Source organism: Phodopus roborovskii, unplaced genomic scaffold (genome assembly GCF_943737965.1).
Source record: "Phodopus roborovskii unplaced genomic scaffold, PHOROB, whole genome shotgun sequence".
Classification (NCBI taxonomy): Eukaryota; Metazoa; Chordata; class Mammalia; order Rodentia; family Cricetidae; genus Phodopus; species Phodopus roborovskii.
The window spans coordinates 7072170-7099129 of record NW_026126639.1 but is presented as its reverse complement, the minus strand read 5'-3'; the positions used below and the strand labels follow the sequence as shown (position 1 = coordinate 7099129).

Here is a 26960-nt window from a genome sequence, read left to right as displayed (position 1 = left end):
TCTTTCCTGTCTTTCATGTGTGTCCAGGGGGTGAAATCCAGGTGATTAGCTTGGTGGCAGCATGTTTAATTGCTGAGCTATCTCACCGACTCTATCACCTACTTTCTTAGCTAAAAAGAAAATTTACTTTTGCCAGTGAAACTACAGCTCTGTTAGAAAGATCTGAAATGATTTTAGTGTAATTTCTTCTTTCTACAAGAGCGAGTTAATATAGAATTGTCCTTAGACACTGTTCCTGACTCGTTTTAGCGATGCAATGTGTGGATCAAAGAAACAATTCTACAGAACTGGTTGTGAAATGCAAGTCATCGTAAGCACACTTTTCGGGGAGTGGCCGCTGAAATAGACTTTCTGTTCTTTCTTAACAGAAGAGTTTATTCAAGGACCAAATCGAGCTGTTCCTACAGAATCATGTATTTCCGTTACTGTTGTCTAACCTGGGATATCTTCGAGCTAGGGTAAGTTTTCTTTACATCTGTTAAGAATTTTAAGATCTCGCCTGTAGGGTAGTTTCTGAAGTGAATGTGATGTGTGAAAGACTTTTCATGTGTGACATTGTCACAGGTGCTGTGACATGTGTGCCCTTTGACACACACAGAGCACTCTTCTCCCAGTGGCTGTCCCCTGCCGCTGCCACAGAGCGCTGCCACACAGTCACTGCCACACATTCACGGCCACACAGTCACGGCCACACAGTCACTGCCACACGGTCACTGCCACACAGTCACTGCCGCACAGTCACTGCCGCACAGTCACGGCCACACAGACACTGCCACACAGTCATGGCCACACAGTCACTGCCACACGGTCACTGCCACACGGTCACTGCTACACAGTCACTGCCACACAGTCACAGCCACACAGTCACTGTCACACAGTCACTGCCACACAGTCACGGCCACACAGACACTGCCACACAGTCACTGCCACACAGTCATGGCCACACAGTCACGGCCACACAGTCACGGCCACACAGTCACTGCCACACAGTCACGGCCACACAGTCACGGCCACACAGTCACTGCCACACAGTCACGGCCACACAGTCACTGTCACACAGTCACTGCCACACGGTCACTGCCACACGGTCACTGCTACACAGTCACTGCCACACAGTCACAGCCACACAGTCACTGTCACACAGTCACTGCCACACAGTCACGGCCACACAGTCACTGCCACACAGTCACTGCCACACAGACACGGCCACACAGTCACTGTCACACAGTCACGGCCACACAGACACTGCCACACAGTCATGGCCACACAGTCACTGCCACACAGTCACGGCCACACAGTCACGGCCACACAGTCACTGCCACACAGACACGGCCACACAGACACTGCCACACAGTCACTGCCACACAGTCACTGTCCCTTCTCTCGTTGCAGTCCTGCTGGGTGCTGCATGCATTTAGCTCCCTGAAGTTTCACAATGAGCTCAACCTCAGAAATGCAGTTGAATTAGCAAAGAAGAGCCTGATTGAAGACGAGGAGATGCCAGTCAAGGTGGAAGCTGCCCTTGCGCTGCAGTCACTGATCTCTAACCAGACTCAAGGTGATGCCATGTTTTACTTTTTTTTTTTTTTTTTCTTTTAATGAATGGCCTTAAATCATCTCATTCACTCCCTTCCGTAAAGAAGATTCTGATCCTGTGGGTCCAGGGTTTAGATCCCTTCCCTGCTTCTGAATTTTATAGGTACGTATTCTGCCTGTTTTAGGAGTTCTGTTAGTTAATAATTGCTGGGTACTGGGGTGAGTTGGGCCTTAAGACACCTGGACCAGCTTTGGTGCTCTCTGACTGGCCACACGAAGCTGGGAAGGCATCCGGCCTCCTCCATCTGCAGCTTACAAAGCTGACAAGGCTCTAACTCTGTCAGCCCTCATTTCCTCCTGTGTCAGTTCAAGAAGTAAGATTGGACAGCACGAGATTAAACTCCAGGGTCTCTGTGATCCTACCAGTTCAGAAAGCGGCAAGTAATGTTTCCAGTGGGCAGTGACACAGGTGTTTTGCTTGTTTGTTTAAGATCCAAATAACCTTTGCAAGTAAATCCAGCTTTACGAGAACATGAGCTCGTGTCCTATTTTGGTGGGAAGTCTGGATGAGGCGTAAAGATGTGCTGATGGGTGGGGTGGGTAGAGATGGGCAGGACAGCGGCAGCCCTGTCAGAGCTGCCCGTAGAACCTGTGGGCAGGAGTCCTCACACTGGTCGTGGGGACCCACAGTCAGACTAATGACACATTTGTGTAATTGGGATTTCTCAGGGTGAGGGTGCAGAGCTGTCGGCCTTTGGGGTAGGGTACCTCTTCCTTAGGCAGAGCACCACATCCTGACGCTGTGTGACCCCAGGAGGGTTTATGACTTGCTGTCACAGCACAGCGGCACCTAGAGCCTTATCTACGTCAGAGTGTGTGAGTGACCAGCTCCTCCTATCTCTTTTATCTGACTGCATTAGCCAAGGAGCACATGAGACCGCACGTGAGGGCCATCATGCAGGAGCTGCTGCACATCGTCAGGGAGACGGAGAACGACGATGTCACCAACGTCATCCAGAAGATGATATGTGAGTACAGTCAGGAGGTGGCCTCCATCGCTGTCGACACAACCCAGCACTTGGTAAGTGTTGGATGACTTCCTCTGGGGAGGTGCAAACAAGCCTCTGTTCACTCCAAGTAGGGCACCCATGAAAGACTAAAGAAATGATTCTACTCAGGTCTCACTTGGTGAGCCAGTGAGTTTATTGGGGTTGCTCACAGAGTGGCTGACACAGGGCAGCTGCATCACTGAAAAGCCTGTTCTAACATGGCCGACTATTAAAACTGCATCCCTGAAGTGTCCCTGCATAACTTTCAGGCAACTCATGCTCTTCCAGCACTTGCTGCCTTTACAATTTGGAGAGGAGCTGTGTGAGTCTTAAGAACGTTCTGAATTCCCTTTGTGAACCTTGTAAGTTTTGTTTGCTTCCTGAGTCTGATAAGCCTTCCCCTTCCCTTCCACTCTCTTCACGAGGAAATAGCCACACAGCAACAGTAAGAATGGCCTAAGCGTGTACTAGTTTGGTAAAGAACCTTTAATAGGGACTGGAGAGATGGCTCAGGGGTTCAGAGCACTGGCTGCTATTCCATAGGACCTGGGTTCAATTCCTAGCACCCACATGGCAGCTCGAAACTGTAACTCCAGTTCCAGGGGATCTGATACCTTCTGGCTTGCATGGCATCACCCATGTGTGTGGTGTATAGACATATATGCAGGCAAAACACATACACACATTAAAAAAAAGCCCCAAGGAATCTAAATAATGCCTCCCCCAAATAAATTAAACTTAAGAATTTGGAGTTGAGTTTTATTTATTTATAAACAAAATCTTAATATGACGGTGTTTACCTTAGTCATTAAGATATTTCCAAGGTTGGGTTGATGAGCCTTAAATCAACCCCATTCAAGGCAGTCCCTTTCACCTGTAACTTCCTGAAATGCCATAACGACGCTCTTGATTCGAGCCCAGCACTTGATGTGAGCCATCAGAACTCTTACTTTTGCATTTGGAACTGGAATTTCATTTCCCTTATTTGGAAACTTGTAGTTATTTTTATTGTATATGTACACTGTGTGTGTGTGTGATGCAGAATGTGGAAGTTAGAGGAAAACTCTATAGAATTGGTTTTCTCCTTCCATCTTTATGTGTGCTCTGGGGATTGAACTCCCGTCACCAACCTTGTGCGGCAAGTGCCTTTTCCCAAAGAAGCATCTTGCCAGTCCAGGAGAATGTTTTTGTTGTTGTTGTTGTTGCCTCTTTGATACAGATGTTTCTGTTGTTTTCTCCCCTCTTTCACACATCTTAATGTGGAACATGAGACTGGAACTGAGTCCTACTCCCATTTCTTTTCTTCTCTCTGTCTGTGTCTGTTTTTGTTTAATCTCTGAGTGATCTTTGATTTCATCTTCTAAACGTTTCTGCCACATCTTTTCCAGTGTCTCTAGATTTTGATTTCATCTAAAGATAACTAGAAGTTAAATAAATACTAGTCGGTGGTTATAATAGCTAGTATGTGTTGCATGTCAGTGACTATTAACGGGCGCAGAGGGGCGTTCCTCTAAATGTGACACAGTCTTCAGTCAACAAGTGCAGAACTTAGTTTCTGAGAAACACTAGCACTTGGGTGTGCAGCACGGCCCCTCGGCCATGGTGCAGTGGGACCAGCCAGTGAGTTTTTTAATGTAATTTTTACAGGCTGAGATATTTGGTAAAGTTCTCCAAAGTGAAGAGTATGAAGAAGTCGAAGACAAAACTGTCATGGCCATGGGAATTTTACATACGATCGACACTATCTTAACAGTTGTGGAAGATCATCAGGAGGTGGGAGTCCTTGTGTTTTACTATAATGGTTATAGTAACCGAAATTTACATGATCAGAGTTAATAAATTCTTGTCTTTGTAGTTTGGGTGTGTGCTGTGTGTGAGTGAGTGTGTGTGTGTGTGGTATGTGTGCTCGCTATCACGTGTGTGTGGGAGTCAGAGCATAGCTCTTAGGAGTCTGTTTTCTTCTTCCATTGTGGGTTTTGGGGACTGAACTCAAGTGGCCAGGCTTTTGTGGCAAATGATTTTTTTCCCTTTAATTTATTTTTAAAATTTATGTATTTGTTGTGTGTATATTGAATGTATGTACACACGTGTGTGGGTGTCCTTAGAGGCCAGGAGAGGGCATTGGATTTCTTGGAGTTGGAGTTTTATATAGGCAGTTGTGGGCCACCTGACATGGGCACTGGGTTATGAACCCAGGCCTTCTGAAAAAGCAGCAAGCACTCCTGAGCCATCTCACCAGCCTAAAGTTTTGCTATTAAAGATTTATGTTTAATTATATTGGTAAGTTTTAAAAATTGTCCTCACTTCAGCATTTATGCAGGAAGATTTCAATTCCGTGGCCAGCCTGGGCTAGGTAGTGAAATCCTTTCTCCAAACACACAGACAGATAAATTGAATTTCTCTCAAACTTTAAAGTCATTTGTTCAGATGATTGAGGAGGAAGTTACACATTTATTGAAAGTAAACGGCATAATGCCTTTGTATTAATCTGGGTCCAGGTCATCATATCTACTGGATTTGATGAATTTCTGTGAATTCCATAATCTAATCTTAGTGGAGAAGGATAGAGCTTTCTATTACAGTGACAGGTTTTAGTAAAGGAGCAGCGTTGTGATGCAGAAGGTACAGAGGTACAGTAAGAATGGAAAGGAGTAAGCAAGAACTTGACATCCAAATCCCAGAGGAACACTGAGCTATGGAACTAACTTTTTGAGGCTGCAGAGATGGCTCAGTGGTTGAGTACTGGCTGTCCTTCCAGAAGATCAGGGTTTAATTCCCAGCACATACACATGGCAGCTCACAACTGTCTGTAACTCCAGTTCCAGGGTACCCAGAACCCTTGTACAGATATACATGCAGGCAAGCCACCAATGTACATAAATAAAAGAATTAACTTTTTGAGACAGGATGTCATGTCACGCAGGCTGACCCCAAACTTTCTCTGTAGCCAAGGATGGCCTTGAACTCTTGACCCTCCTGTCCCTATCTTTTCCCATTATGTTGGGACAAAACAGGTATATATCATTAAACACTTTCTGCAGTGCTGGGGGATGGAATCCAGGCCTCCGTGCATGCCAGGCAAGGGTTAAGAGCTTGGACTTTCTGTTCAGTGGTCACTCCTCAGCTGGGTAAATAATGTTAATAGGTAGCAGTCTCCTTTGCAGAGGCAGAAATGTTTAGGGTTATTGTACCTGGTCACAATAACCAGATATGACTAGTTATAACTTATAACTAGTTATAGGTCTAGATTTGTCACTGGGCCATTCTTGTCATGCATCAGCCTTTCCAACCCAGTCCATCTGGGTTCTCCTTTCCAAGTGGAGCATGGCCTTTCCTTAGAGAAGATTAGCCGTGTGCTTGTTGCATCTGTGAGCTGAGCACAGGCTGCTCTGTTTGGCAGTGACAGCTCTGATCAGTAAGTGAGGGTTTGGGAAGCAGGTGCCCGGTCTTTACAGTGTGCCATTAGCCATGTGACCACAGGTTCATCCCGTGTTTGTAAGGCACTCAAGGGATATTACTGAAAAGTGCAGCGTTACTCTGCTGTACCTTCCTGCACTCAATATTTTATTTTTGTGTTTCCATGTTGAAACTAGTCTTCTTGGTAACAGTGAGTTAGACCAAAGTGACTTAGAATAGTTATACTTAAGCTAACTGTACTTCTTTCACCTCGCATTTTCAATTTCATGAGACCTAAGAAATCACTAAATTCAGTTTTCCCAAGTATGGATATGGTGAGGAGAGCAAATTGCAGGGTTGTTTTGAAAACAATAGCATTTTGCCTTTTGCTTAATCTTTTTTATCTTGATATTAATTTTTTTGAACTTCATAATACTGGGCATTCAGAATTAACTATAATTATCAAAGGAGGAATGAGTTAAAGTTGAGACACACTAAGCAAACTACATCTGGCTTCCTGCCTAGAGATGAAAATGTAAAACCTTCAGCATAATTAGAGGCAAACCTGGCTGCCATCTGGCCTCCTGGTCACCTGTTCTTACTTAACTTTCTTGAAGATTAAAATATTTTTTTATTCTTTTTTTAGATTTAATATAATCATATCATTTCTTTCTTTCCTTTCCTCCAGGCCCTTTCTTATACCCCCCCCCTTTTTACTCTTTTTCAAATTTATGGCCTCTTTCTTTATTAATTGTTACATAAATATATGTATATTTTGTTACATATGTGTGCGTGTATCTACATGTGGGTGTATGCACACATGTATGGATGTCCTTGGAAGATGCATCGTGTCCCCAGGAGCTGGAGTTACTACAGGTCGTTGTGCACTGCCTGACATCTGTGTGTTCTAGATTTGTCACTGGGCCATTCTCAACACACATCAGCTTTAACAGCTGAGACATCTCTCCTGCCCCATTCATTAACTTTGAACTTCTACTTAGTAAAAGTGAACTCTGGAAGCCATACTTCTTTCAGAGAAAAACATACCTATAGTTACTTAGAAAGGGCAAAATTGGGAACTTGAAATAGGTTCTCAAGCAGGATCATTTTTATCTGATGTTTTAAGGGTGTCAGTAGAGTCTACCTTTTGGGTCATTTGGACTTCAAAATAGTAGTTTAACATTTACCAAGTTATCAAATTGTACCTACAAATTACTATTTCAGTTAAATAAAAAATACCCAAAATAAAAGTAAAATTGAATATTCACATATGTTCTAAGGTTGAATTATACTTTTACATGAAAGTGTATCTCACCACTGACTTTAAATTTTACTCATTTAAAAAATACCTGATATAAAAGCCAGTAATACTGTTGTACAACTTTAATCCCAGCACTCGGGAGGCAGAGGCAGGCAGATCTCTGTGAGTTCAAGGCCAGCCTGGTTTACGGAGTGAGTTCCAGGAACAGCCAGAGATGCATAGCGAGACCCTGTCTTGGGGGGAAAAAATCTGATACATCAGTTAGTCTCTGGAGGAATGGCAGGAAGGTGTGTCTGTGAATTTGAGGCCAGTCTGGTCTACTATAGTAGATCTATGATGTAGATAGTGAGTTCTAGGTCAGCCAGGCTATACAATGAGACTCTGTCTGGGGGTGGGTATATGTATGTGTTGATTATTGGATAATTGAAGTCATGAAAAGATATTTAGTTAAACTCACTGCTTGTTCAGTTCTCCAGTTACCAAGTTCTTTTCTCAGAGTGGTAGTTTCCATCAGGTGTATTATTATTATTATTATTATTATTATTATTATTATTATTATTATTATCTTTCTTAGATTATTTTCTCCCACACTAGTAAAAAGTGAGTGCTTATATATGTCTTTCATGGAGATGATAATGTCTTTTGCTAAAGTTCACACTGCTCCCCCAGGGAAGGAATAATATCCACCTCCCTCAATCCAAGGTCCCAGTGAGAAACCAGAGTTTGAATCTACCACAGTTACCCTGGAAAATCATAAAGTTTATTGAGTTTACATTGTATGTTGCACTTAGACTGTGTAAAGATGTGTCATTGTGATTGGTTTAATAAAGAGCTGAATGGCCAATAGCTAGGCAGGAAGCGGTTAGGCGGGACTTCTGGGGACAGAGAGGACTCTGGGAAGAAGGAAGGTGGAGATGCCAGGAGATTCAGGAAAGCAGGATGTGCAGGAGGAGAGGTAACAGCCATGAGCCATGTGACAGAATGTAGATTAATATAAATGGGTTAATTCAAGGTATAAGAACTAGTTAGAAACCACCCCAAGCTAAAGGCCAAACTTTCATAATTAATAAGAAGTCTCTCGTGACATTTGGGAGCTGGCATGACAGAGAAAGACTTGTTACAGTTGTGGGTGAGCCCCAAGGAGCTGCACTGGAATGTCTTCACACAGCATGGGTGTTGGCTTCCTCACAAATGAAGGGCCTCTTCAATTACCCCTCCCCCTACTTTAGCCTATATACTTTAGCCCCTCCCCAATACCCCGAAGCCATGTGCATTTAGGGCAGAATTGTATATATATGGCTGGGATGATTCTCAAGTTTGGGTCCAGTGATTCAGTAGTTGACAAACCTGCTCTTGATGGACTCTTGTAGGCAGAGTTGAGCTGCAAAAAATTATACAGTTGTTTTAACTGACATATCTTACTTGATATAGCCTATGATTCTTCTGTATCAGTCAGTAAGCATATAGTTTTGGTGGTTTTAATAGTTCTCTTGTTTGTGTGTTACATTTACACAGCCAGTCCATAGTGAGTAGACACTTACATCCCTGTTGAATGGATTTTTGGTTGTGACAGTCACAGATATTGTTGCACTGAATGGCCTTATCCATGTCCTGTAGCTGTGGGTGAGCCCCTTGAGGAGATGATGTTGGCTGAGATCACATATGGGTGTGTAATCCCGAGATCAGAGCTACCCCTCACTTCTGACTCGGTGTCATATCCAGTGTTGTGTGAGAGTGACCATCTCTTCATGAGCTTGAGGTGCTTTTTGTTTTTAAAGACAGATTTAGCTGGTTTTTCTATCAGGTTGTTAGATTTTATGTATAAGGGGAATTTGATACTGTTTGTGATACCACTTGACAATATTTCAGTCCGTTTGCATCTGTCTTGATCTGGACCTGCGCTTGTGCACAGGTACTTGACAATTTTGCAGTCAGGTGGTTTCTTATTTTGGTTGTAACTTTTTTTTTTTTTTTAACTTCCTTATGGTTACACAAGGATTCTTTTACTTTTTGTGGTATTTTTATGTTATAGTTTTTTTTACATAGAAATCATTGTTCCTTAGAAATTCATTTGGTGTAGAATATGAGGTAAGAAGTATCTAATTCTAATTTTCCATGGATTTAACTTCCCTTCCTATCATTGGTCTACTTTCAGAATTTTCTTGTATTTTTGCATATTTAAGTTTCACGTGAAGATTGCAACTTCTCCTCTCAAAAATATGTGTAGATATTTCATTGGGATAATATTAATTTATATGATAACCTTAGGATGGTCACAGTGAAGCTTAGACTCTTTAAAATTTATCTTTAGATCACCCAGCAGTTGGAGAACATCTGTCTGAGAATCATCGATCTTGTTTTACAGAAGCATGTCATTGGTAAGTTCAGATAAAGGTTAACTGAGATTTCTTTTCAATTTAATGAACCTAAACGTACATTTTTGTAGCTCTGTAGACCTAGTGAAGTATACAGTTTAGAGGGGAGCTTTCTTTCTTCCTTTCTCTCTCTCTCTCTCTCTCTAGTTTTGTTTTTCGAGACAGGGTTTCTCTATTGTTTTGGAGCCTGTCCTGGAACTAGCTCTATAGACCAGGCTATACTCGAACTCACCGAGATCCTCCTGCCTCTGATTCTGCTCCTGAGTGCTGGGGTTAAAGGTGTGTACCACTATGCCTGGCTAAAATTTGATTTTTTTTTTCTTTTTTTTCTCCACAAGATTTCACTATGCTGCCTTGGCTTTGCCTGGAACTTGCTATGTAAACCAGGCCGACCTTGAGCTTAGAGTTCAGCCCGCCTCTGCCTCCAGAGTGCTGGAATTAAAGGCATGTGCCACTGCACATGGCCTATTAAAGTTTCTTTTCAGTACTATGAGCAGATTGTTGCCTTGCCTTGTTGAGTAGAGTTGAAGGCAGCCTCTCTGGCTGATGCCGCTGAGGAAGGAAGGTGTTCAGGGGAGCTTGTGGCATATGAAAGTGATGTGTGTGAGTCCTCTGTGTGGTTCCTTTAATCTCTCTGTTCCTTCACATTCTAACCAAAGGTTTTTTCCTTCTAGAATTCTATGAGGAAATCCTTTCCCTGGCCTACAGTTTAACCTGCCATGCCATCTCCCCACAGATGTGGCATCTCCTGGGCATTTTATACGAAGTTTTCCAGCAGGATTGCTTCGAGTATTTCACAGGCATGCTACAGTTTTCCCTTCTTTGTAGATACTCTTCCCTTAGCGCTTGTTGATTCAGTACTAATCAGATGTTTTCATTTTACTGCCCAGGAAATGGGGGCAGCGACCATAGCGGTGTTTCAGCCTTTAGAGAGGCACAGGAAGTGCTTGTATGTCTCCTTTCTCACACAGTTTGCAACCAGAACGTGTATCCACGTGTTAATTGAGTAAATACTTTTTGAGCACAGCTGTGTCCTAAGCGCTGTTCTCAGCCCAGCGGTCCAGCAGGGAACAGCGGTAGTCCTTCTCTAGTTTTCATCCTAGTGGGAGGGGAGGAGAGCAAGGGTGTACTAACGCCAACCGATGACAGCCTTGGCGGTGTGCCCAGTAGTGCTGAGTGCAGTGAGTGAGAGACTGGGAAAGGTCAGAGGTGATGCTTTGATAAACAGTGAGCATTTTAACCTTCCTCGTCTGCATTTCCTTCAGTCGTAAATAAAGCAGGTATATCACCCCTGTTTCTAGTCTGTGGCTGCTAAGGGAGACAAGTGTTTGAGTGCTAGAGAAATGTGGTTCCAATGGGAACCACCCACTTCTGCTCCTGTTGCACAAGTCTCAGTGGGATTCTGGATCTTTCCCCAGACATGATGCCTCTCCTGCATAATTATGTGACAGTAGACACCAACACGTTGCTGTCCAATCCAAAGCACTTAGAAGTCTTGTTCACTATGTGCAGGAAGGTAAGTGCATTCTGCCAGATGTCATGCGATTCTTCGGAATGTTTGGGTGTTTAGTTTATATTACTTTACCCGAATAGATTTATCAGTTTCATTTTAAAAGTGAGTTTTAAAATGAGTTTAAAAGTTGTGATTGTTGTAATTTTAAAGTTTCACTTTATGTGTTGTACTTTTAAATGTCACTTCAATGTCAATGTACTTTGAAGTTTTTTAAAAAAGTTTTATTAATTATGTATACATGTCTGCCTGCAGGCCAGAAGAGGGCACCAGATCTCATAGATGGCTGTGAGCCACCATGTGGTTGCTGGGAATTGAACTCAGGGCCTCTGGAAGAGCAGCCAGTGCTCTCAACCTCTGAGTCATCTGTCCAGCCCCAGACTTTGAAATTTTTGAGTAAATACAGACATCTCTCTGTATCCATGGAGACCCTTCCAGGACCCCTGTGGCTATCAGACCCCCATGAATCCTTCAGTCTCATAACTAACAAGTATGGTCTTGCCCATAGCCACTCTACATCTCACGAAGCACTCAGCCCACTTTTATAATAATATCCTGCACAATACAGTGCTATATAAATAGTTGTTAAACCATGTGGGTCAAAGGTAGCGACCAGAAGAAGAATCTGCACACATTTAGTGTAGATCTGAGTTTTAAGAAAGCATCTGGCTTATGGTTGGTTGAATCCATGGATACAGAACCTGTGTATAAGGAGGGCCAGCTATCTACTTTTTTTTTTTTCCATTTTTTTTTTTCTTTCAAAAATAAAAATGTAATGGATGCTGGAGAGGTGGCTCAGTGGCTAAGGACACTTATTGCTCTTGCAGAGGACCTGGGTTCAGTTCTCAGCACCCACACGGTGGCTCATACTATCTGTAACTCCAGGTCCGGGAATTTGAATACCTGTGTCTCCCCCCCTCCCCCATGAATGTCCATGCCCTGTTCCCCCTTTTTGTGACCCAAACAGTTTCCTTAGGGCTGTTGACAGTAACACTGGTGTCTTGCCAATGGCTATACCTTTATAGAAAGTATCTCTTGCTTAGCAACCATTCTGAGCTTTTTTGAGCTTACTTAACCCTTAAGATGTTCAAGAGCCCCACTTTTATCACTGGCCTGCTGCTTAGTAAATTGTTCCAGGTTTCAGAGCTCCTGTGTTGGAGCCACGTTTGAACTCAGGTGTGTGGCTCCACAGCCCATTTGTAAATTACCAGATACCTCTTGTTTCCTTACTTTTTTGCAAACAAAGATCAGACAGGCTTTGGGCTCAGCGAGAACTGCCTGTCCCTGCCTTCCAGTGCAGGATTAAAGGCTTGTACCACCACACCTGCCTGGCTGGCAGTTGCTTTTCTAAAAGCAGTGATCCCTCTGGTGGATGGCACAGGCCTTTAATCCCAGCACTGGAAAGGCAGACACAGCTGGAGTTCTCCAAACCTGATGCCAGATGGTTCACAGCGTGAGTTCAAGGCCAGTCAGAGCTACATCGAGATCTTGTCTCAAAAACAAAACAACAAAAAACAAACAATCAGAAAACCAAAACTTATTTCTGTGACTGAATTCATCCTCTGGCACTTATGCTGAGCTAACTTGTCACTCTAGGTACTGTGTGGAGAGGCAGGAGAGGACGCGGAGTGCCATGCTGCCAAACTCCTGGAAGTCATCATTCTTCAGTGCAAAGGAAGGGGAATTGATCAGGTGATACATATTTAAAACGCCTCTTCCTGGACACTTATTAAAAAATGCCCATGCCCGATTGATATTCTACTTATATTTGATGGAAAAGTAAAAAGGCAGGCATAGTTTGTGCTTGCTTATCCAAATTCTATTTGAATGATAGAAAGAAAAAAAAAATGACTCAGAAGCATTCATGGTAATGGTAACAATAACAAAATACAAACAGGAATATAGGAAGTGGAGATCATATGTGGCTTGCAAAGTAAAAATCGTGAGTGCTAGATCCTTTTGAAAGAACCTTTGAGCAGAGAAATGTCAAGATCAAAGGCCAGGGTTTTGGTTGCTGAGTGTGCTACCAACGAACAAGTCTTCTGTAGGCGAGCAAGGAGGCTGTGGCTGGTGGAGGGTGGGAAGAAGAGAGCAGTTTTATGGCAGGAGATTGCATAGGAAGCATCGAAAATAGAAGGCATTAGAGGAGAGAGCCAGGTAAGGGCAAGGACCTAGGTTTGCCTGCAGAACCTTCCCTGGGTAAGGAGGCCAATGGACAGCAGAGTCATGCCACCTACGCTCACAGCCTACAGGTGGTTATAGATTTGACCCTAGAAAACTGTTTGTTTTATGACTCTTGGTTCCTTCCCATTCTCCAGTGTATCCCACTGTTTGTTCAAGTTGTCTTGGAGAGATTGACCCGTGGGGTCAAGACCAGTGAGCTGCGTACAATGTGTCTTCAGGTGGCGATCGCTGCTCTTTACTACAACCCCGAGCTGCTGCTCCATACCCTGGAGCAGGTGCAGCTGCCACACAACCCAGGCCCTGTCACCTCGCAGTTCATAAACCAGTGGATGAACGACACCGATTACTTCCTTGGGTATGTGCCTTTCTTTGCTTTTACATTGCTTCGATGTTTCGGGAAGTTTAGTTTTTAATACAGTGATGTGTTGAGAGATAATCCTTATATCTTGGGGACTACTTTTAGTGTATTACTATTTACATGTTTGAAAATTAAGAGCATTTAAAGAGTTACTTATTCTGTATATGTGCCAGAGTATGTGTGTGGCCACAGTTGTGCCATGGCACGTGTGCAGAGGAACATCTGAGGACTGCTTTCAGGAGTCAGTTCTGTTCTTAAACCACGTGGGTCCAGCACCTTCACCTGCTGATGCATCGCTTTAATCCAGAAAATTAGGAATATGTTTTGAAGTATCACCTGATGGAAAGATATATCATACAGAATAATATAGTTGTTTTTAACTTTTTGTTTTCAAGACATGTTTCATGTGCCTAGGCTGGCCTTGGATTCTTGATCCTCCTGCCTCTACCTTCTGAGTACTGGGCTTTAAAAATTATTTTTATTCACATGTATGTATGTGTGCATGTTTGGGAACCCTCAGAGGCCAAAGAAGTGTTGGCTGTCCCGGAGCTGGTGTTGTAGGTGTTTATAAGCCACTTGTGGGTGCTGGGAATGAATCTCAAGGCCTCCAGAAGAACAGATGTTGTTCTTAACACTGAGTTTTTCCCCTAGCTTTTGTCTTTTAATTTTTATTTGTTTTTAAAAAAGGAAATATTTCATAGAAAAGTATGTCTAACATAAAATAACCAATCATTTTTCCTTTGGAATTAAAATTTCCTTACTCTGTTACAGCAGAGGCTGATGGTAGACATATGTGTAGCCAGCCAGGTCAAGATGCAAGTGCTAACTTTTTGAAGTATTTTTGGCACCTGGGGTTGGTGTAGATGGACCATATTTGCCAAAAAAGCTTGAGGACCAGGCCAAGAGTGCACAGTCTGCCGAGCTCTTAATTTTCCCCAGTGTGTAGGAATCTTATGCTGCCAAGTAGATATTTCAGCTCTAACAGACCTCATTTTGCTAACGTTCAGATACAGCTCTTTCATTAATCAAAGTGGTTTTATTGAAAGATTCAAAATGCTAATTGTAGACTGCTATAAGCCGCCTTCTCCCTCCTGAAATCAAGTCTTATTATAGAGCCTAGGCTGGCCTTGAAATTGCTCTATAGTCCAAGTTTACCTTGAATTTACAGTACCCCTGCCTCAGCATCTTGAGAGATGCAGTATATTGATGAGCCACCACACCTGACCTCCCTCATAGGTCTTTGTGCTAAGAGTTGGTTGGTTTGTTTGTTTATAGAATTAGGCTTACACAGGATTTCACCGGCTTTAGTTTTTCTAGACCAGTGGTTCTCAACCTATGGGTCTCGACCTCTTTGACTAACCTCTATCTCCAAAAATAAGTTACATAATGATTCATAACAGTTGGGACAGCACTAGGAAGGTTGAGAACCACTGCTCTAGAGTTGTCCTTTGTGACCACATCTGCATGTTTCTCAACATCTGTAGACACCATGACCGGAAGATGTGTATAATAGGGCTGAGCATCCTCTTGGAACTGCAGAACCGACCTCCTGCTTTGGACGCCGTGGCTGCACAGATCCTGCCTTCCATTCTCTTCCTGTTCCTTGGCCTGAAGCAGGTCTGTGCTACACGGCAACTGGTAAACCGCGAAGATCCCTCAAAAGCAGAGAAAGCCGACATGGAGGAAAGTGGTAAAGCCTGCTACTTAAGATTTGTGCTATAGTCGATTTTGCTTTTTAAAATTAATTTATCATTAATTTGTTATTATAAAAATTAAATTGTTACTTTATGTGCATGGGTGTTTGCCAACATGCACATTTGTGTGCCATATGTATGCCTAGTACCTGTAGAGTCCAGAAGGTGTTCAGTCTTCTAGAACTGAACTTCAGATTGTGAACCAAATCCTGACCCTCTGCAACAGCAACCACTGCTCTTAACCACTGAGCCATCTCTCCAGCCCCAGATTTTGCTTTAAAAAAAAAAATTATAGTTGTGAGTGCATGTGTGTGGAAGTCAGAGGACAACTTGCAGGAGTTGGTTCATTTCTATCAAGTGGGTCCTAGGGATTGAACTCAGATCTTCAGGCTTGGAGGCAAGCTGCTAACTCACTGAGCCATCTCATTGGTGTATGCCTCTTTTGTTATTTGAGACAGGTCTTGCTTTGTAGCTTGGACTAGTTTAAACTCATGATTCCCCTTCAATCTCCTTGTGTGCTGGGACAGTGTGCATGCACTATCGTTTCTGACTTGAATTTTGATTTGAGCACACGTTTTCTTTACATTTTAGCCTGTTTGGAATCAACAAAGGGACTTACTTTCTTTGGCCAGTGACACATTTAAACTGGGGCTTGCTTGACTTACACATCTTATTATGTGGGGTGCAGTTAAGATCTGTGCCCCTTGATACTTAGACTCTCAGTGACTTCTAAGTGGAGCCCGGTCGATGTGGTTTTGCCTTGAGAAGCATAAGTGTAAGAGAATCTGATGGTCCTGACTATGAATTAGCAACTTAAGACTTACTTTTTTGTTGATACTAACAGGTTCAGTGACAGTAGCTACCATTAACTGAATGACTCCCTAGATTAAGTGTACACTGTCAGAAAAGAGTTTTATAAAGATGGATGTTTTAAAAGTGGTTCTTGGGTAATTCACCTTCAAAAGTTACAATTTCAAGATGTTTAAGGTTTAAACAAACAAGAGTATGTCTACAAACTAGGATTCTGTAGTGGCTTCACATTTCTGGATCATTTCATAATCCCCGTTTTTCATTCTTTTGCACAATTAATGGGTCCACAGAGGAGATTTCCAGTGAGGAGGAGGAGGAGACAAGTGTTACTGCGCAAGCTATGCAGGCACACAATGGCAGAGGCGAAGAGGAAGACGAGGATGATTGGGATGAAGAAGTTCTGGAGGAGACAGCCCTCGAGGGCTTCAGCACCCCATTGGACCTTGACAACAGCGTGGATGAATACCAGTTTTTTACACAGGCTCTACTGAGTATGTCCTCACCTCCCCACACCTCCATTCCTCAAACCTGAATTTTTTTTTTTAAGCATCTTTAATTTCTTCCTATTAGAAGTTGTTTTGGGATCCACTCCCACATTGGTATATATTCTCTAAAATTTTAATCTTTTGCTTTAGAATTATCCAAACATACTTAAAACGAAAAAGGTCAGCACAACGACACCCCCAAAAGCCACCCTAGACTCCCATTGCTGTAGTAGCAGCATCGGGATGGGCTTGCCAGCCATCTCCACAGATGTCATTTCAGGCAGAAGTGTGCCTAAACGGTGTGCTTGGTCTCAGGCAAGAATGGCCTTTCTCTCTTTCACAACTGAGATTTTATTGGTTGAGGAGCAAAGTGCACAGGCATTTCAATCCTTCACGCATGCACCCAATCTCTGAAGAGTCATACATCGTTTTCACGTGCCCAAATGAAAAGCCACATGCTGTTTCCCTTTTAACTTGTTCTAGTGATGTTCCGGCCTCTCAGCTGTCACATAGCACTCACAGCCCTCCATCCCACAGACACACAATTTTATGCCACATACAGCACATACTTGAAATGTGCACCTTTCACAGCACATTACCACAATTGTTAGGAAAACAGATGGCCGTGACCAGAGATGTTACAGTTCTGACAGGGCAAGAACCTAGGAGTGGGTTTTTAAGGAAACACTAGAAACACAAGACCAGATATAACTGAAAATAGTCTAGATACAAACGTAGAACCGAGGCTCCAAATTGCCATTTAGTATGCTTTGTGTTGTAGGATATAAAACTATCCCCCTCTATGGAATGTTGTGGTGACCCCCGAGACAGTCATAGCCTCTCCTGATGCAGGGTCCTGATATTTTCTAGTTGTACCAAAAAATAAGCAACCAGAAAATGATTTAACCTCTTAAAAAATCATTTACACATAAAAAATAGGATGAGGTGTTTCTAGAGCTACTAAAAAGGCTTGAATTTATAAATAGCTGATAAAAAAAAATCATCCCTCTGGCAGGGACCAATGACAGACATGGTGGGTGGGGCCTTTTTCCTGTCCACTTTGGGAGGGGGGTGGGTTTGGTGGGGTGGTGCTTGGGCTTCGTCACTCCACCTGCACTGACCTTCCAGTCGGAATCTTGGTGGCCCGGGGCGGGCGACACACGTGATGCTGAACCTGTTGTAGAGCCTCGATGCCTGGCTGCCGCCACATGAGCTCACAAATGACCGATTTCACGTTTGCAAGTAAAGTGATCCGGGCATGCAGTGCTTAACCGCTGCGGCCATGAGTCTATTAATTAATTATTCCAAGTCCTTATGGGAAGAAACAGAGGGCAAGATCCAATGAACGATGCTTTTCCACATTAACTTCACTGATTCTGTAGAGAAAGTAACACTTGTAAGTTGAAGGATTCCTCAAAGCCACATGTGTCCAGAGACCTTGCCGAACGAGTAAGAGCAGTAGACACGTGTACAGATGGGAGACGTGAATGGAAACCTCAGGGGTTAATGCTACTGCAAGGGAATGGAGAATAACAGACACAGGGCATGCTGAAAAAAACTGGGATGAGGTGGGCTGCAGCACCCTGGAGGCTCAGTGCGTTTGTTATCTTCGGTTACAGACAACCGTAAACATTGGGTTGCAGGAGTTGGGAGGAGCCAGGGTGGACATTTTCTGCACATACTGTTAATATTTGCACATGGCCCCAAGGAAAGCTTTGCCATTCTCTGAGCCTCATCGGGGAAGCTTTGCTGCTCCCATGGGCTCTGAGGCCCTGGGATCCTTGACTTAGGTGTACTCATGTCAACAACACACATTCAACTCACTCACTTGCTTCCCATGGGTAAAAATAGAGACTAAGCCAATGAAATACTTAGCAAATTATTAATCTAAGAATTTGACTAAAAAAAAAAAAAAAAAAAAAAAAAAAAACAAAAAAAACCCAAACCCTTAACTAACGCCTATTACTTGCTTTGTGGTTAAATAGTAGCTCTGTGGTTGTGTTATCATTTATTTCTACTATTAGTTTTTAAAATTCTCATGTATGTTTACTATTTTTGCCAGCAAGGCAATGCCAACATAGCACACTGCCGTTATTTAGTTCCCACACAAGTACAGGGGTGCTTTAAAAGCCACCTGTGGAGATAGGAATAGGAAGGTATGCTCCAAGATGGTCATCGGTAGACACAGCATGCACCCTGACCACCACAGGAGCTCTTGGGTGCAGCCTGAACATGCACAATAGTTTAGAAGCTCCTCTGGTGGGGTTGCACAGCTCCTCTGCTGGGGTTGCACAGTCATCTATGGACAAGCGTGGGTAGGAGTTCCTGGGAAGGATGGCTGCCTCGAATAGGGGCCTGGCTCAGAGTGGAGTGTTTTTATATATGCCATTGACCTGATATGGTTTAGGTTTGAAGTGCAAGATCTTCAGTATCTCAGGCAATGTGAGATTGTTAGACCAGGTGTACGGTATGCATTTTGATGGGAAGAGTAGAGGACTCTTGGGAGACAGCCTGGGTTTGGTGTGGGCTGGGCATGGTTACAGATGGGAATGGTTTGCATTGGTTTCCTGAGAGACCAATAGAGCTGTGATAGGAATGGGAGATTGAAAGCATTTAGAAAGAAAATGTTAAACTTTGTTTCAGTGTTAAGTTTGAAGTGTTTAGCTGGAAAAGTCCAGGAAGAAACGGGAAGGATTTTGCACAAGGGTGCAGACTTGGGCCCTCAGTGTAGAAACAAAGCTGGTGTGGAAGACACTAGAAGATTCCAGGAGGATGGTAACAACTGAGCCCAGGGGTTTCCCAGTGTTGGGATTCTAAGGAAAAGGAAAATATATATATATATATATATATATGTATATATATATATATATATGAAAATATTTATATATATATATATATATATATATATATATATATATATATATCTGGGGAAACTTTCAGAAAAGGAAGATAGAAAAGACAGAATTAGGGAAACCACGGATTTGTAAAGAGGACGTTCCTTGCGGTTCCTCATAGTTGGGTGAATGGGCCCTCAGAAATGATTGTCAGGATCAGTTTCATCACCCTGTCTCTTACTGTCTGAAATTATTCCATTGGGATCTGATCGTGCCACTGACTTTTCCTGAGATAATAACAGTCACTGGCTTCCTTACCTCTTCTCCAAACCCCCGAAATGCCATAGCTGTGCAGAATCGGGATGCTGCCTGGTATCAGCTGTTGGTGGCACCACTCAGCGAGGATCAGAAGAGAAAGCTTCAGGAGGTGTACACAGTGGCAGAGCACCGAAGGACGATGGCAGGTCAGTCGTCGAGGGCCACCACCCGCCCCGCTTGATTCATGAAAACGAACAGTCCCATTGTTTGGTTTTTAAGACAGGACCTTTCCGTGTTCCTGGGCTGGCCCATCTGTGTGTGCTAGAGTCACTGGTCTGTGCTACTTCTCCTGGGCTGCATGCTTGTCCTTTATCTCTTTTTGATGCTGACACTTGAACCCAGACCTTCACACATGCTGGGTGAATAATCTACCAGTGAGCTATGGTCCTAGTCCCCCATCCCCACCCTCCAGTCTCTTTCTGTGTGTCTCTGTCTCTCTCTGTCTCTCTTTTGAGATTGGGTTTCACTTTGTGGCTGGTCTGGAACTCATTGTGTAGCCCAAGCTAACTTCAAACTCACTGTCCTCCTGCCTCAACTCTCCCTAGGGCTCAGATGAAGGTGTATGCCACCATGCCTACCATTTTTTTTTCATTCCTTTAAAATGAGATGTTGCTAAATTGGCTAGTCTAGCCTCAAACTTACAACCTTTGGGTTTGTGATCCTCCTGCCTCAACCTTCTGAGTAGCTGGATTATAGGCATGTCCCTGAACCATTAGGCCCAATTTGGTGGTTCTTTTTAATAATAATATTATATCTCTGTCAACACCATTTCATGGGTAGGGGTTATTAGTGTTTCCCACCTACTCACATCCTTCTAATGTTTTGGAGAAGTAAGGGTTAGAACAGGTCTTGCTGAGAAAGACTGCCGGCCCAGTGTCCACCTAACATCTTAACTACAGATGTGTAAGGAGTAAAGTTTTTCTGCCCACCACCTGGTCTTGTCCTGCCGCCGTGCCAGCCCCAAATAATGCACAGAGACTCTGTACTTGATACAGTGCTATTGGCCAGATGCTAGTTTCTTATCTGCTAGCTCTGTCTTAATTATTACCCATTTCTATGTATTTCCACGTGGTCTTACCGAGAGCGGAGGAATGGCGGTTCTGTTCTCTCCAGGCTCTCCATCCTGACTCCTCCTTTCTACTTCCTATTTCTTCCTTGTCTCCTAGTCCCTCCTTTCTTCCTTTCCTATTGGCCAACAGTGCTTTATTCATTAACCAGTATGAGAAACATATACAGAATGATATCTCCCATCACAGATGGACCAAAAGCACTCTGTGGACCTCACGAAGAGCTTGTATTCTTGAAAAGGAAGTGCTGTGTTACTCAGTTTGCCACTGATGTTACTTGGTACCTAAGGAGATCAACTCAGGAGGAGGCTTTATTTTGGCTCTTGGTTCAGTCCCCTTGATTTTGGCCTTAGTTCTTGGCCACCTTGATTTTGGGCCTCTGGTAAGGTAGTGCCTCATGGGAAGAGTGTGAGGTAGAGGAAATGGGCTCATTTCCAGGGACCCCAGCAGCAGCAGGGAGAATGTGGCTGGCTTCTAGTATCCCCTTTAAAAACATACCCTATGGGTTTCAAGAGAGGGCTGAGCAATGAAGAGCACTTTCTACTCTTGTAGAGGACCCAGGTTAGGTTCCCAGCACCTGCATCAGCTGGCTCACAGCCATCTGCATCTCCAGTTACATTTTGGGGTAGGGAGTGATGCATATTTTGTCAGCATCCCTTACGGAGTCAGCATCCCTTACGGAGTGGCGCCTGCAGCCCTTGGCTCCCAGCTTCAGAACTGTTTATATTTCATTTGCATTAGCAAACGTTTTTTCCACAGTAAACATAACTGCTTGTCACTGTGGTTTTGTTAAAGGCTGGCATTCAACTATGTGGCATAAATAATACCAGGAATCACACTCATTTAAAGTTGTAAATCAATAAAAAAGAACCGGGCATGGCAACAAGATCGGGTCTTTTGTAAATCCCAACACTTGGGGTGCAGAGGCAGGAGGATCAGGAGTTCAAGGCCATCCTCAGTTACATAGCAAATCAGCTGTCAATCTGGGCTACACGAGACCCTGTCTGCAAACAACAATCCACTATGATGAAAGTCTGGCCCTTGAAGGTGTTTTCCATAATCTCACCTTGAGCATTCTTTTATGTCTTCCCTCCCCTCTTTGTTCAATAGCAGGGAGGCTTCACATTTGAGGACGAGGACGCCTTCTCTGCGTTTAACTTTGGGGTTGTGCCCAGCAACAACTGAAAGGCGCCTCCACCGTTCACCGACCATCATCACCGTTGCTGCGTATTTCACAGGATGCGTGTGGGCCACGAGGGAGACGAGGGGCTGTGTCATCGGCATCAGGCAGCCGTGGACTCGCTCACACCCTTCCCTTGTCCCTTCTAACCTGGAATATGTATTTTTCAACAGCTACTGTAATGTACGAAATTAAAAAAAAAGCAGAACCATTGATCAGAAAGGACAAAGAATCTGCTGTGAAGGCTGAGCGCTAAGGGGTTAGAATTAGGTATATCGATCAGCGCATGCGCCTCAGGTTTTTGCCATGCAGAATCAGTGGATTTATGCGGATAACAGTGCCTTCTGTTGTACATGAATTATCAGAAATTTTTTTGGAGTGCGTTGCAATTTTTTTAAGTCACAAAACATATTTCTAGATAACCTGTAAACCTTGGTTATATGTTATTTCAGTCTGCATTTTACTCTGCACTGACAGGCTAAATTTAGTGCAAGTCTCACTCTGGTTTCAGAAACGTCCCTGCCCCTTTTGGCCACCCTTCGCCCAGAGGCTTTCTTCAAGGTTGGAGCTTAGGCAGTGGCTTTGGTTTTCCATAAGGCATCCACGGCTTTCCTGAGATCTGTTGTATATTCCCTTTCTTGTCACATTTTTCCCTCTTGAATGGGGTGATGTTTCTTTCAGGATCACAAATGTATCGATTACATTGTAACCTGCTAAATTCAGGCTTGGCAGCCGGCAGCAAAAGCCAGTTAGTCACAGTTAGTTCACTGGGCTTAGCAGCTGAGCAAGACTGAAGTTCTTAGGAATCATGTGTTTAATTATGCTGCAGGGGTTGGGAGCATCCAAATACGAAGGCACAGTGATGGTCAAAGCAGACGGCCATTACTCTGTGGGGACTTGGTGAGCAGTAACTTACCATTCCAGCCATGTAGGACAGGGCCCAAAGCATTTTCTAATTTTTCTTTTTTTCTCCTTCAGGCAGGCCTCAAAGTTTCAGTCCTCTCGACTCAACTCTGACTGCTGTTAACACACCCAGCTGATTTTTTAAACTTTTTTTTAAGTCGGGGTCTTGCTACCCAGTTCTGGCTGGACTGTAATTCTCTTTGCAGTCTGGTCTGGCCTCAGACTTGTGGTCTTCCTGCTTCCGCCTCCAAGGGGTTGGAGTTATGGCCACTACAGATGATTCCATTTAGTAAAAAGACCCAATAGATCTAGCAGCCTGCTTTCTCACAGTCTGAAATTCCTCCAGCCTGATTAGGGTTGTTCTTTATTGTGGCTCAGTTGAGTTTTTAAAATTCTCCAAGGGTTGGCCTCTTGATCAGCTGGGTGTATAGGTGAATGATGTCAGTATTGCATATGAATTCTCCTCAACTGTTCAAAAGCAGAACATGAACCACAGAGCTTTCATTTAGCAAAATGGAAATATATCATCAGGACTTGATGTATTTCTGGATGTGATACCATTTTGTTTCCGTGAAATACATGCAGTTTAAATTTACATCAGCAAACTGGCAGAATTTTCTAGGTGCTTCCTGAATTACCAACCCTTACTTACTCTTTGTTAAAAAAAAAAAAAAAAAAAAAAGAATTAGGTTATTTAATTTTTCTTTTCCCAGAAGTATCTTGTTGAGAAGCCATATGTTTCAAAGTGAAATGACCCTGTATTTTTCCATCCCTCACTTTATTCAGGGCACAAAGCTGTATGACTCCTTAGCAGTCAGAAGGAAAAGATTGCATTGTGGGGGATTTTAGATCTTTGAAATAGTTTGGTTTCTCTCATGTGTCATACGGTTTAACTACAACATAGGTAATAAGCCTTCACACTGGATCCCCGGGGGTGTGGGTTTTAGAGATGTTACTTTGTGGTGAATTGTCATCTACAGTATTAAAGGGAAGACATACTCCTGCACACCACCACACCTTGTTTTTGAAGCCAGAGTCATTGTATGATTTTATTACCAGAAGTGCTAACCGGAATGTGATCTGGTTACTTTGGAAATGCAGGAACTTATATGAATGTACTGTATAATAAAATGTGGGCTAATCCCCAGGAATTGAACTCTGCTGTATGGAGTGTTTTCTGGGATGTAGAGTTGATAACTCATTAGCATGTTTTCCTGACTTCCAGGAACCTGAACAAGAGGGCTGTTGGCATTGAGAAGACAGCAGGAGGTGTCAGAACCAGCAGGTCTCATCATGAACAGTGAGAGCCTGGGGCTGATTCTGCAGGCCATGGTAGTGCATCCTGGTAGGCAAATGATAAAGAGGATGAGGCAGGAGGATCACTGGCTTGAGGCTGGCCCACACTATGCATTTAGAGCTGAGCATGCTGACACATACCTAAATTCCAGCACTTGCTGGCAGGCAGGAGGCCATCTTCATCCACATGGTGAGTTGGAGGCCAGCCTGGGGCATGTATGCCTATCTCAAAAATAAATGTATAAGAATTTAAAATACTCAAAAGTGAATTGAGCCGGGCATTGGTGGCGCAGGCCTTTAGTCCCAGCACTGGGGAGGCAGAAGCAGGCAGATCTCTGTGGAGGTCAAGGCCAGCTTGGGCTACAGAGCTAGTTCCAGGACAGGTTCCAAAGCAGTACAGACAAACCATGTCTCAAAAAACAAAAAACAAAAAACAAACAAACAAAGCAACAACAACAAAAAGTGAATTGAATAGCATGTTAGAAAAGGATTATACACTGTGGCCATATAGAATTTATCTTAAGGGATTTGCGAATGTTTTGACATAAATTAACTAACATATCTGTGGGACAAAACCATCATCATTTCAATAAACATGGTAAAAGTAGTTGATAAAATTTAGCATCCTCTAATGATAAAAACTTTAAAAATCAGGTATAGCAAGAATTTGCCCCAACATAGTTTCATATGTAATAAATTCAGGTAACACCATTTAAATAGGAAAAGTTGACGAAAGCCTTTCTGAGAACTAGAATAAGACAAGAGTACTAACTTGGGATGTTTTTATAGTTCTGGAAGGCCTAGCCTGAGAAAGTAGGCAAGAGAAAGAAATGGAAGGCACCCAAATCAGAAAGAGGACTTTTTTTTTTTTAATTTAATTGTCTTCTTTCTTTTTGTTTATTCTTTATGACTTGCACATTTCCTGGTTCGAGGCCCCTGGCTTCTGCTACACTGTTAACGCTAGACCCTCACCGGGGCTCCTCTTGGATATCCTGTTGTTGGCCTGTGTCGTGGAGACCCTGCAGCTTTGGATCTGCAGGACTGGCCCCTTCACAAGCTCCAGAGGATCACAGATGGGGTGGATGTTGGGGTGGACCAACTTAAAACCCTGTTTCTGGGTCTGGGTGGTTGCAGGGTTCATCGGCATGCTGGCTCTCCCCCATCTTCACCAGGGGGCGCTCTCCAGCATTGCCCTGGCTAGTTCACCCCTTGCAGTGATGAACATGGGGCGGGGCCAGTTCTTCTGCTCCCACACCCTCAGGGTTAGCTTTCCCACACCTATATCTTCAGGGCCAGTTCTGCTGTGCAGCCCAGACAAGATGCAGGGGCTGTTTTCTGGAGTGCCGTAGGCCATGAGGGACAGGGATAGCTCTCCTGCTCTTATGACCTCAGGGCCACCTCTCCCAGGAGCCACAGACCTGGTGGGGGGGGGGGCGCTCATCTTCCCTGCCCACACCATCATATGGCAGATGAGGGGTGTGGCCAGATCTCCCATGCTCACAGTCTCGGCCAGTTTCACCTGAACCCCTGTCAATAGGGTCAGCTCTACTGCCCAGGAGAGGAGTTGGATCCAAAGAAAGAGAACTCTTTATCTCTGTTTGCAAATAGCATAGATGTTAAATTTTTATTTATCTTTAAATTTTGTTTTTCTGACTTTTTTATGTAGTATAATCTTGTTATATCTTTTCCAATCCTCCGTGTGTGTGTGTGTGTGTGTGTGTGTGTGTGTGTGTGTGTGTGTCTCCCCTGCCATAAAGGTTCCAGAATCAAATTCAGTTGTTCAAGCAATCACCTTACCTGAGGATGAGCTATCTCAGGGGCCTAGCATGATCTTACATGAAGAAGAACCTAAATACACAGCCAAAAACCTGTTAGGACTAAAAAGAAGTTTAGTTATGTTGCAGGCTATAAGACTTATCTACCAGATTAGCATATCTATACATGAGTAATAAACTAGTTGAAAAATCAAGAGAATGAAGGTAAACCACTGATGAAAGGAACTGAGGACTCAGAAAATAGAAAGGCGCTCAAGTCCACAGATGGGAAGAAAATTATGTGTGTATGTACATGTACCTGTGTGCATATGGGTGTGGAAGCCAGAGGCTAGCATTGGGTATCGTCAGTTGATCCCCATTTTATTTTTTGAGACATAGTCTTGTCACTAAATCTACAGCATCAATTGGCTAGATTGACTGGCCAATGAGCTCTGAGGATCTGCTTGTCTTTGCCCTATCTACCACCAATATTAGGGTTACAGACATGTACTGTCTACTGAGTGATGTTCCTTGATTTTAAGGTGGCTTCTATGAGTCCTCATGACTTCAAGATTGTCCCCGATCCAAGACGGATCCCAGTGATTCTAAAATGATCTTGTCTAATTGTCTTATCTCTGTGGTAATTAGTAATTATGGCATACAGGAGACAAAGAACCCAAAATTATACAATGGAAAAAAGAAAGCATTTTCAACAAATGGTGCTGGCATAACTGGATGTTAACATGTAGAAGAATGCAGATAGATCCCCATGCACAAAATGCAAGTCCAAGTTGATCAAATACCTCAGCATAAATCCAGTTACACAGCCTGATAGAAGAGAAAGTGAGAAGTAGCCTTGAACACATGGGCAGAGGAGACCACTTCCTAAATACATTGCCAGTAGCACAGAGACTGAGCAATAATTAATAAATGGGACCACCTGCAACATG

At 43.4% G+C, this 26960-nt stretch overlaps 1 protein-coding gene across 1 annotated transcript in view; it reads left to right on the top strand.

Moving 5' to 3' along the window:
- Ipo8 (importin 8) overlaps positions 1-24116 on the top strand; it is a 50116-nt gene extending 26000 nt beyond the window's left edge. The window contains exons 13-26 of the mRNA XM_051173368.1: positions 369-458; positions 1393-1558; positions 2457-2617; positions 4233-4358; positions 9554-9620; positions 10292-10417; positions 11036-11133; positions 12724-12819; positions 13446-13666; positions 15154-15359; positions 16464-16664; positions 19840-19956; positions 21231-21259; positions 21988-24116. Coding sequence (XP_051029325.1) covers positions 369-458; positions 1393-1558; positions 2457-2617; positions 4233-4358; positions 9554-9620; positions 10292-10417; positions 11036-11133; positions 12724-12819; positions 13446-13666; positions 15154-15359; positions 16464-16664; positions 19840-19956; positions 21231-21259; positions 21988-22062 — 1779 coding nt within the window. The 3' untranslated portion in view covers positions 22063-24116. The remainder of the gene's footprint in view (positions 1-368; positions 459-1392; positions 1559-2456; positions 2618-4232; positions 4359-9553; positions 9621-10291; positions 10418-11035; positions 11134-12723; positions 12820-13445; positions 13667-15153; positions 15360-16463; positions 16665-19839; positions 19957-21230; positions 21260-21987) is intronic.
- The last annotated feature ends 2844 nt before the right edge of the window (positions 24117-26960 follow it).